Here is an 11,679-nt window from a genome sequence, read left to right on the forward strand (position 1 = left end):
CAAAAACAAACAAAATCAGTTTATAATTTAGAAAAAGAATTGTTTATGCCCACAAAGCAGGAGATGGATACACAAAGTTATGACAGTGTTTTCAACTGCGAAGAAACAGAAAAGTGAGAAGTTGCATCAAAAAATTCAAAGAGAGTCACGGAGTACAGAACAAGCCTGGCAGCCTGTGAAAGGTTTCAAAGACTCTGGAAAGAAAACAAGTGAGAGATGTGTCTAAAGACCCCAGAACAACTGCCAAGGCACGAGTGAATGACTTAGCCAAGTTGGGAATTGTATTCTCAAAGAAGAAAATCAGCAGAACCCTGCAAAGGAATTGGACTGCATGGTTGAAGATTAAGAAAAACTTGACTTCGGATGAACAGATATCCTTAAGACAGACTGAAGTGTACTAAGAATAACCCGAAGAAAGATTATGCATAGTAGAAGCGTGTCAGGTGAGAAGAAACTAGAGCACCGAAGTAAACATTACAGGCTGGTCTGCACAAAGCCTGTGGGTTGAACTGAAGACCAAAGTCCATGCCAAAAGACCATCAAAATCTAGAAACTCACCAAAGAGAAGAATAGGCTGGGATTGTTGAAAACTACAACACACTATTACCACCAAAAAAAAGACTATTATCATCAAAGGAGCTATTAATTTTGACCCCGGTAGTTGTTTGTTAAAGTAAGATCATGTAGACATCCCAAATAAAACTAGGGTGCTTGGAAAATCTGCTAAACATTCCTTGTCCTGTTTAACAGCACTTAGGAAATACTTAAAAAGGCAAAATCTTTCATATAGGGGCTAGTAATTGTGTGCTCATCTATGCGAGTGTCTTGATTTTAACATGTTATTCTTTGGATCAGTGCATTACATAAAGAAAATAAATCAAATTAAATATTGTTGTTGGGCAAACAGTGATTATATTCAATGTAAACACCAACTCTAACTCCAATGATACAAAATAAAACACAGAAGTGCATCCACTTGCCTGTCTCATGTTCTTGATCTCTGTGGTTCAACCATATCAGCTTATCCAGGGAGTAAGCTGTCCTGAGATCTCCTCGGTTTAAGTGGCAGCTTCTGTCTCATTTACTAAATTGCCTCCTCACGTTTTGAAAGATAAAACTAAGACTAACACTACGGAAACCTGTTGACATCCCGCCTAAAACGGGTGCTAAGCTAGCCAGCAACGTGCCTAGATGTGGGTCGTTGAGTAGCCACTACAGCGATGATTTTTCAGCACACAAATCAAGAGAATTAATCAGGGTTTGCTTGTTAAAATTTTCGCTGTATATGCGCAAATCGCTGTCGCCTGAAAACGATTTGTGTATAATAGCATAGTTTAGGGTAAGGAGGTAATAGACTGCACTAACATCAGATGGAGAAGCCACCAGCTAACAGCCTAGCAACAGAATCATGTGACACAACCTTAAACACACCCACCTGGTTTCAGCCGTATTCCGACTCGTGTTGCCTTTAAGTGGTGTAGGAAAAAATAGAGCTATTTACTCTCCAGTGCATTTCTCGTTTCAGCTTTATGAAACACTATTTCGTTTATTTTACAGAACATTAGTCAAGTTTATTTATATATCACATTAAAGCACAACAGACTTTGAGAATTACCTCAAAATGTTTAATTTCGAGATAGGCATCAATACATTTGTGTGCACTACCTTAGATTCCACCTTCAAAACCAAAGTGCCAGGATTTTATTAGTAACACAGTGCAGTCCACTATGATCAATATAATTTTACTCCATCTCTTGAAAAGATCAAACGTACGGCATATATTTTTGACCCTGTGACGACTGTATATGGAGGAAAAATTCTTAAGTACGATTCTACAAACAGTACCTGAAGTATCCAAAGCAACCTCACGACAGTTTGGGCAGTGGCATTGTTGTTCTGTGCTCACTGTTGTAGGGCTGTCCGGAGGAAAAAAAAACCCCAAACAAAAAAAAACAGCCACCATCTATCTTTGGGGAAGATGCTAGCTTTTGTGGTCGCCTGATGTTTTTGTAGTTGTGAACGTTTACAGTTTTTGTCTTTTCTGTTTAAGATTCGGGGACGCTGCTAGCATATAGCTAGCTCGACTATAGCACTCGCGAAAATGAATTCCAACACGCACGTAATCCAGGTGACAAACGTTTCACCGAGTACGACGTCCGAACAAATGAGGACTCTGTTTGGATTCCTCGGAACCATAGAGGAGCTCAAACTGTTCCCGCCCGAGTGAGTATTGTGAATTATGAACTGGTAAATTATCCTCTCCTCCACTATCTATGGCGGCTCACGCGGGGCTCTTGCTGAGGCCTACAGCATCGAGCAGGCCTCGCTGCACGGTAGTGCTAATGCTAATGCTCCCGCGTCTTTATTGAACGTGGCAACGCTTGCTTCTCTCAAATTAGATATGCATGTATTTAACAATACTTCAATTCTTAATCCATACGCATCTGCCGATTATCACATTTGTCGATTAAGCAATCAAAAAATTGGTAATCGTTTGTGTAAGTCGGTTATCTAACACATACACGGTAGGCAGCTATACATCCTGTTTATCGAGTTATCTGTAATCTCTCCGTCAGAAAACAAAGTCATAAAAATATACACGGGAGAAATAAGCATGAATGGCTTAATTTTAATAATCACCAGAGTTGCTCCTAATTATTTTGATTTCAAGTGGGACTTATGTGGCAGCTTTTCGTATAAAATGAGCTGTTGATTAGCATCCTAAACCAGCGACAGTGCAAAAGAACAACTAATTATGACTCTTAATGAGCAGTGGGGCATTTGGTTACACGCCTGGTTGAGCTAAATTGGAATATTTCCTTAGGTGCATGCTTTGTTTAGATCCACAGTGGACAATAATGAGCTACAGTACACACTGCACAGTGTTTTCTTACCTTAATTCTCTCTGTGTTGTGTTTTCTCTGTTGAATTACACGTGGCTACTGGACAGGTATGAAATAATCAAGGTGGTGATTTTCCGGGTAGATGTAGTTGTAACAATTTAGTAACTGTTTGAAAGTTTGATCGCCGCCAGTTTTATACCAGTATTGAGTTTTATCCTCATACTGTGGTGCTAAGGAGTGCAACAGGATCAGAAATGGCTGAAGAAAAAGGTTGTGTGTCACCTCTGGATGATACTGTGTTGTACTATGCAGAGGATGCAGGGAACAAGAGTCACTCCTGTGCTTTCTTGTCCCTGTGGACACAGACTGAGTATGAAGAAGGCATGTTGTCTCCCCTTGTTTGTATTCTTTGCACAACCTATCTGTATTTTCTTCCAGTGACTCTCCCTTGCCTGTGACTTCACGTGTCTGTTTTGTAAAATTCCTTGAGGCTGAGTCCGTGGGAGTTTCCCAACACCTGACGAACACAGTCTTCGTGGACAGAGCCTTGATCGTGGTCCCTTTCGCTGAAGGTGGGTATCTGTTTTATTCCTTTGGCTGTGGTCATCTCTGAACGTACGTCATAATGCGTAGGTGTATTTGTTAGACTTGCAAACGCTAGAGACATTGAGGTTTCTGTTTTTCCTACTGCCATGAGAAAGCAGCTAAGCTTTTCAGTGCTTGGCATTTCTAGGTATGTAAAAGGGAAATGTACATTTGTGTCTGTGTCTTACAATCTAGCTGTAAACTTCTCTCTCTGTTATTTGTGTTGTGGTTTTCATAGTGGACAAGTCATTTGCAGAGAGCCCCTTCCTTGCTGGCTGAAAGTGGTCCTCTGATGCCATCAGGAGATTAGAAAAAATAATGGCACCAATCGCAAGCCCCTTCTCTCTCTTGTTCTGCAGTAAAATATTAACTTTTTTTTTCTCTCTGTTCAAGGCATCTTTTTTGAAAAAAAAAAAAAAGCCTCACAACTGCTTAATCAAATTAGGGGATTTGGGAGGGTGCAGGGAAATCTAATGTCCTCACATGTTGAAAGGATTTTTTATATTCTCAGATACAATGTGTGTCATGTAGTAGGCATTCACCAAATAAGGGATACCCCGAGCAAGTAGAATAGTGTCAAGGCAATCCAAACATATCGGAACCATTTCTGATCCTCTGTTTATATTTTAACCTTCTGCGAATTGAAATTCGGCAGCAATGTGTTTTAATGTTGTCTTAGATACTGTGAAAGCCATCAGATCCACAGTGACATAGCAGTAAATGCTCTGCACATACACATAGGTGTTTCGGTTATTGGTTGATTTGATCATGTTTTTAGGATCGGCTTGGGTTGGGCTGTGATGGTTGGATCGCAAACTCTAGTCCAGTAGGTGCAAGAAAACCAGGAAAAGAGTTAGGATGAAGCTCCTGAAAACTGGTCTGATCAGCCTAATAAGAGAAAACACCTGTGTGGATGTTGAATCCATCCCCTTCAAACACGCACACAAGTCTCCAAACTGAACTGACTTTTTTTTTCTTTTTTTTTAATGTAAATTTCTTTAGCTGGAAACGTATCACACAGCTACATTAGAGGGGAAATATGAATACTGGATCAAGATTTGGGTCTGTTTCCTTTTGTTAACACTAATCAGACTTTAAACCAATAAAAGAAGAGAAAATGTTCGGGACATCCCTACACCAGCACAAAGCATGCCAAATAGAAGAACTAATCAGCTGTGCATGCTAGACTAGATTTTTGAAGGTGTTTGCCATCATCTGAGTTTTGGCCAGCGGGTGTTGTGGCAGTTAATTCTGATTTGGCTTTTGGTCATAATAAGCACAGAAACTGCCCTCGGCATTTACTTGCTTTATTTCCCAAAGCCTTGTATTACTGTTATTACTATATTATTATTATACTGTAAATTTGCATTCCAAAACTTTCACTAACACAAGAGATAATTATGGTTTTAAGCCTCTTGATGTTGCCGTAAAAATGCATTTTTATTAACTTAATTTTTTAAATTGACCCTCTCCAAACATGACTCTGAACGAGTTGAGTGAATCTCAAGTTTAACAGTGGTGTTTCTTTTGTTGTTGTGTTTTACAGTTCTTTTTCCTGGTTCAGCCAGCCCTATTTACCAGGCCCCGCTGAAAATGCCACCAACAGTTTTGTCTTCTGCAGCCTTATCCTGTTTCTCAAGTGTCCTTTCTGTTGTGTGCGTGGGTGTGCGTGGGTGCATGTCTCCCCCCTCTCTCTCTCTCTCTCTCTCTCCCTCTCTCCCTCCCTCCCTCTCTCCTCCCTTCATAATGTAAAGAAACATGTCAGATTAAAAACTAGCCTGTTTTCAGATTGCACAGCCATGGATGATCATCTCATGATTTTTTTTTCTGTCATTTTTACCGTTTGGTTCTCTTCAGCTTTGGGAATATTTTTCTTATCACTACCTTTGCTGCCAATAGCCTGTAATTGTTCAGTGTAGATTATTGTTTATTTACTATATTTTTTGTGACATACTGTTGGCTAAAACCTGTCAGTACTGTATTTGATTAGCAGTACTTTACCTGGTTGTTAAGTGTTTTTTGTGGTGGGGTTGTATAAAAAAAACAAAAAGAGAGAGAACCCACCAGAAAAAGGCTAGAAAAGGTCAAATGAGTAAGCCTTTTCTGTTTTTTGTATTGGTAATGGTAAGTGATGTTGAAATGTACCCTTGTGTCTACACCCAAATCATGAACTTTGTTTTCTGTATCTCAATGTTTTTGTGTGCTTTATAGCGAAGCAGCCGGCGCGAGTCGCTTGTTCATAAAACATCTAATGAAAGTTGAGAGCACATCCCACGGGACAACTGGCTGTGCTTGCTTACGTTTGGTTCATGACTTAAAAAACAAGTACAGGTGATAAAATCTTGGCAGTGTTGACCACAGTGTGTATTGTGACTTTGAAACTTATAGCTGCTAATCCTACAATCATATTCACAACAAAGCAAAACAGCAACAACAACAACAAAAGTCAGGGATCAAGATTTACAGACAAGACAAAAAAGTGGATTTTTGTTTTTCATTCTTTTACTACAGTGTAGTTAGACTGAGGTGGCTTGTCTGCAAGTCTTGTCTGAGTGTTGTCGACGTCGTCTTTGAAGATGTACTGAGATGTTCTTGGTTTTTCCTCCAGGAGTCATTCCCGATGAATCTAAAGCTATGTCGCTGTTGGCTCCAGCCAATGCTGTGGCAGGAATGATGCCCGGTGGAGGCCTTCTTCCAACACCGAATCCTCTGGCATCTGTGAGTTTTTACATTTTCACATAACATATCATACAATAATATTTAACTGTTATTTGATCAGGGGAAAAAGAGAGATTTTAGGTGTTGATGTTTTTCTAAAACTGCTCCTACCTTCTCTGCAGCCATCAATCAAAATTTAAGTTGGAAATGGGCATGAATCTCCCTTATTGCAATAAACAAACACACAGCAGGCTTTTTTTCTTCTTGGTGGGGATACTTGGTAACATTTATGTCTAAAAGCACAGTAATTCATTCAAACTAAGCAAGCTGCTGGTGGTTCAGAGTTAGCAATGCTACTATTTGATCAGATTTAGCTACTGGACCACAGATTTTGACTAGCAGGTGCTTGGAGCCTGCTGAACACACTTTTCTCTGATCCATCACAAAGCCTTGGGCCCATTTGCAAGAACCCCTCTTCTTTCTAAAGCACAATTCTCTGAAAATAATAAAAACAGTACATCTGAAAGTATCCTATTAAAAAAAAATCCCCCCTCCAAAACGTTACATAAATAAAGCGTGCTATGCTTTTTACCTCTACAATATATTCTAGTGTCTATGCTCCACATTTCAGATGGGAGCGACACCATTTGGCGGTCTTGGAGCTCCTAGCATTGAGCAGATGGCTGCTATGGGAATGCCCGGACCGAACATGAACCCCCAGGTGAGGATCAGTTACCTTCATAGCGCCGTTTAAGTTCAAGAAAAAAGTTCTTAGTTCTTAAAATCATAGTAATATCCTTGTCTTCCTTTCTTTCCAGGCTCTTTCCGCAGATTTCCTGAAGCTCATGCAATCCATGGATCCCAAGTAAGAAAAGTGCAGACACAGACGGGTTGTGCAGTCCAGTCAGCATACATATTTATTTGAGCAGTGTCTAAATAATTGATGCCATTTGCAGATTGAACCTTGCAGCTGGATTGAACTTGAGTCCAGGGCTGAAGGCTGATGCATCGAATAAGGAGATTGAAGAGGCCATGAAGAGAGTCCGAGAGGCCCAGTCTCTTATTTCTGCAGCTATTGAACCAGGAAGTAAGCGCGGTTTCAAAGCACGCTTCAAATATAACTGTACCAGAAATACTTGCTTCATATAGATTACGTGTTATCGGAAATTACTTCTCAGTTTACCTGTTTATTGATGTTTAGAGAGCAGTAAGTAAATGTATAATACATGTATAACTTTGTCTTTACTGTTGCAGGTAAGAAAGATGACAAGCGCAAACATTCCCACTCCCGTTCGCGTTCACGGCGTAGACGAACCAGATCTCGTTCAAGACACAGGTAAAGATGCGTCTACGGCAATGTCGGGTGAAGCCTTTTTAGTTTCATAATTAGTATATTTTTGAATATTAATTGTTTGTAAATGTGCTGCAGACGTTCGAAGAGCAGATCTCGGCGTAGGTCTCATTCAAGGAGCAGGAGGAGGTCCAAGAGCCCACGGAGGAGGAGGTCCTACTCCCGGGATCGAAGCCGTCGCAGTAGATCTAGGTCAGCTGTTATCCTGAGGAGCAAAATGGCTCCTGTGTTTCATTTCATTCAAAGTGTGCTTGGAGACCAGAGGTTGATCATTTCAAAATTGAGCTTTATTTTTTAACGTTGGCAGTGGGCAGCTCCAGGTTTTGAGACTTTTCAGGCATGAAAATGTTTGGTAATGTTTTTGTTTGCTTTCATCTCGTACAGAGACAGGAGGAAGGAGGAGAAGTCCAAGAAAAGATCCAAGACTCCCCCCAAAAGCTACAGCAGCGCCAGGAGGTCTCGGAGCATTAATCGGTGAGTAGTCTTGAATACGGTGTGATAATATGATGAAATGCAGGTGAGCCAATTTACAGTGTGAAAGACCAGAAGCTCTAACTCTTCTATAGACAGCAGAAAATCAAGTAAGTCCTGAATAAATGATGAGGATGTTTTTATGAATGTTACTTATTTTACTCCTTTGTGTGTCTCAGGAGACACAGGCGAAGTCGCAGTGCTTCTCGCTCCCCTAAGAGAAGGGTCTCCAGGTCTCCGTCCCCCAGACGGTGAGCTTTCTCCATCTGATGTACAATGAAGTTTATTTAATTTTGAGTGCCACAGTTTAAAAATATTTTTGTTCTCTTTACAGCCACAAGAAAGAAAAAAAGAAGGACAAGGACCGTGAGAAGGAAAGGGACCGAGACAGAAGGGAGGACAGGGACCGCAGCAGAGACGAACGCGAACGCTCCAACAGTAAGAAAAAAAAGAGCAAAGACAAAGAACGAGATCGGGACCGCAAGTCCGACAGCGAGAAAGGAGATGTTAAGGTATGTAGAGCAGGCACTGTTTAGAGACAGGTGGCTGGGTGCATTACTCTGCTCGTCATTAACGTGATTAAATGCGGCACAGGTGACTCGGGACTACGATGAGGAGGAGCAGGGTTATGACAGCGAAAAAGGAGAGGAGGAGGAGGACGAGAGGAAGAGCGACTCTGACTCCATCTCGTCCCCGAAAAGCCAGGAGGAGATGGAGAGATCTGAGGGTCAAATCCCCAAAAAGTCCAAACTGAATGGAGATGATCACCACCAGGAAGACATGGAGATGAGCGACTAAAAACGTCCAAACCAGATAGCATCGTCTTTTCACTGTCCTTTTTATATTTTTAATATAGGCCACGATATGTCTGTGCCTGATCGCTCCAAGTTAAACAGATTTTGTCTTAACTGTAGAAACACTGCAAAGGAGGGTGGGCAGTGGGGTGTACGGAGGGGAGGGGGAGGCAGAACTTTTGTAAAGATATAAGAAACAATTACTAAAATATGAAGAACATGAAACCTGGTTTTAAATTGTCATTGCTGTACTTTTTAAAGATTTTGTTATTGCAGTTTGTTTGTCTTTCTGACAGTAGAATACGCAGCGTTTTCCTCTAAAAACGCAGCATCTGTAAATATTTTACTGGTCAGGACTTTGTCCTCATTCACACTGCTCGTTGTTTGCCACTCAGTTTTATTTTTTCCAAACCAACCGTTTTGCTTTAACTGTGTAACACACCCAGCTGTGTTTCATCTCTACTGACCTATTTACAACCCTTTATTATTGTACATTGTAGATTGAAATGTGTTGTGACAATGAAATATGTTGTCTGCAATAGAATTTCCAAAGGACACAAATAAAATTGGGGTAAACTGTCAAGTTGCGCCACAAGGGTCCTTATTTTGAAAAATAATTGCTACGATGGGATTTATTCTGTGGTTATGTTCTGGGTGCCTGGCAACTGTTAACCTTCACTCAGGTGTTGTCACATTATGGTTCAGTCCTAATCTCTACATTCATGAAGTTTCTTTCCACTGAAACCTGAGGGATAAACTATACATGCTTACTGTTGCCATGTACAGTGACTTTGCCTGAGAATTAAACAGCTCAGTGCAGTGCATTGTGTGTGTGTGTGTGTGTGTGAAAGAAAAGTACTAAATTAGAGGCATGCAAGCAGTGGTGTGGAGAAGTCATGAGCCAGCCAGTAATAAATGTATTTTATTTCTCTCAACCACTTACTTTGCAGTAGGGTGGGGGTGCCACAATTCATATTTGTAGATAAAGCCTTCCTCCTGCACATATTCTTTATAAGCCCCTCCCACCTCAGGTGCAAGTGCTTGTTTGTCAAAAGTAATTTAATTCTTAAACTCTTGAAACAAAGAGTAACCCTTGAAGCTTTTTTTCCCTGAACTGGTGGGTGTCTGACTGTTTTAGGCTGCGTACAGAACAAAATAACTGAATGTGCATCAGAAATGAGTGAGGATGGTCTCTGCCTATGCAGCTACCCTTGGAAAAACCTGGTAACTGTTCCAATGGTCATCAAACCACATCTTTATCGATATGTACTGAGGTGTCAACACTCACCATTAAGGGTACAGGACAGGTCATCATGTTTTACTTTATATGTCAACTTTCTCTTTTTTTTTCTGCTTTGTTTCAGAAACCACGTGAACAAAAATATTCTGAAAGGCTGCTGCGGATTCTCTTTTCTGCCCAGTCAAGCTATAAACCAAACTTCCTATCGCAGCTCCGTTTTAGTTGAACAAAAACTGAAATATTGACTATTTGACAATGTCTTGTCCCATTGTCCAGTAAAACGCAAAATAAAGACTTATAAACCCACAAAGGTTAAAAAAGAAAAAAAGAAGAGGAAGTGTAGGATGCCCCAGAACGAGCTCAGAATAAAAGGATACCCAGATGAGGTGTCGTATCCGTGCCACGCATGTTTTAATATGACCAAGATAGAAAAAACACAAGAGTGCAAACATTAGATATGTGGCTTTTTATTTCAGTACATTTTATATGAAAATAGTGTCGCAGACTTATACAACAGTTTTTGCTGTACAACTGACATTTAGACATGGATGAATCATTTCCTACAGAAAACATGTCAAATCCAATCAGCTGAATTCGGGAAGGAGCATCAAATAAATGCAAAGCATTATGTCAGTGAAGAGGCACACTTCCACTAGCTGCGCCTGCCTGTACTATGGAATGTGAAACGTCAAACTGCATTTGGTTATCATACTAAATATGCATATGTAAGCACGGTGTTTCAATGATTAGGATGCTGAACAACTCTGAGCCACCAGTACAATAGCAACATCCCACAGAAAGCTGTCTGTATCAACATTAAGAGCTCATGAACCATAGCAGCACCTACGAAGACTCCTTAGAGTTAAACCCTTCCTTCCTTCCTTCCTACAGACTGATATTGAGCTTCTTCACACAGCTGACAGGTTATTGGTTCCACACATCTCCAGGGAGTAGAAAGAAAAAAATCCAACAAAACAATTAAGAGATTCTTTTTTTTCTTGTTAAAGCAACATAAGTATGTACAAAAAAAGCAACTCCCACCATTTACAAACCAACAGTCTCAAATTATGTCACATGATGCATAAAAATAAAAAACATTACACAACTCTTCTTTTTGCAGAGGATGTCTGAAACCCATAAACACGTAGGAATAAAAAAAGAAAGTAAAAGACAAATCAATAACTGAACACGTATTTCTATAGTGTGCGGTGGAAATGCCTGATTTTTGTTAAGTGCAAGAAAAAAAAAGGGGCATGAATGCTGTACTTACTGATTCCCAGACACCTGCTCACTGTACAATCCCCAGAGTTCCTCTTTTAGCACAACTGTGCGGTTGGTTACACAGTTAAAAAAAAAAGAACAACAAAACAATCTGATGAAGTAAAAAACAAAAGGCTGGGTTAGCCTAACTTACACTGCCCCTTCGCAGTACCATTAAAATCTGCAGCATCACTACCACTGCCGCCATTAAAAGTTAATATTTCAAATGCAGGTTTAAAGATTCAGCTTCACAACATGAGTCTAAGAAGTCAGCTGGAAGGCGAGTAGGTGTAGTGGATCCAAATAGTGCCTCAAATATTCACCGACTCTGTGCCAGTAAAAATCATCGCTCACACACACACACACACACACGCACACACACGCACACACACGCACACGCACGCACACACACGTTAAAAATGTGCACAGTTAAAGTGGAATTCCACGGAAAACTGATTTTTTTAAGGACTTTTATCT

General features: G+C 40.4%; 1 protein-coding gene across 1 annotated transcript; it reads left to right on the plus strand.

Moving 5' to 3' along the window:
- Nucleotides 1–1,853: 1,853 nt before the first annotated feature.
- On the plus strand, nt 1,854–9,285 carry LOC102201531 (serine/arginine-rich splicing factor 11). The gene is made up of 12 exons (XM_005734901.1): nt 1,854–2,223; nt 3,282–3,415; nt 6,037–6,146; nt 6,718–6,807; nt 6,905–6,951; nt 7,043–7,173; nt 7,341–7,422; nt 7,516–7,629; nt 7,822–7,911; nt 8,088–8,159; nt 8,243–8,420; nt 8,503–9,285. The coding sequence occupies exons 1-12, from the start codon at nt 2,102–2,104 to the stop codon at nt 8,704–8,706; spliced, it is 1,374 nt and encodes a 457-aa protein (XP_005734958.1). The 5' UTR covers nt 1,854–2,101; the 3' UTR covers nt 8,707–9,285.
- Nucleotides 9,286–11,679: the final 2,394 nt, after the last annotated feature.

This window comes from Pundamilia nyererei, unplaced genomic scaffold (genome assembly GCF_000239375.1).
Source record: "Pundamilia nyererei isolate P.nyererei 1_Seehausen unplaced genomic scaffold, PunNye1.0 scaffold00061, whole genome shotgun sequence".
NCBI classification, from domain to species: Eukaryota; Metazoa; Chordata; class Actinopteri; order Cichliformes; family Cichlidae; genus Pundamilia; species Pundamilia nyererei.

Excerpts from the sequence above, each read along its gene's own strand:
- LOC102201531 (XM_005734901.1), top strand. The coding sequence starts at position 2,102 with ATGAATTCCAACACGCACGTAATCCAGGTGACAAACGTTTCACCGAGT. Across the intron at positions 6,952-7,042 it reads ATGCAATCCATGGATCCCAA|ATTGAACCTTGCAGCTGGAT; the intron begins GTAAGAAAAGTG and ends TGCCATTTGCAG. Across the intron at positions 7,912-8,087 it reads AGGTCTCGGAGCATTAATCG|GAGACACAGGCGAAGTCGCA; the intron begins GTGAGTAGTCTT and ends TGTGTGTCTCAG.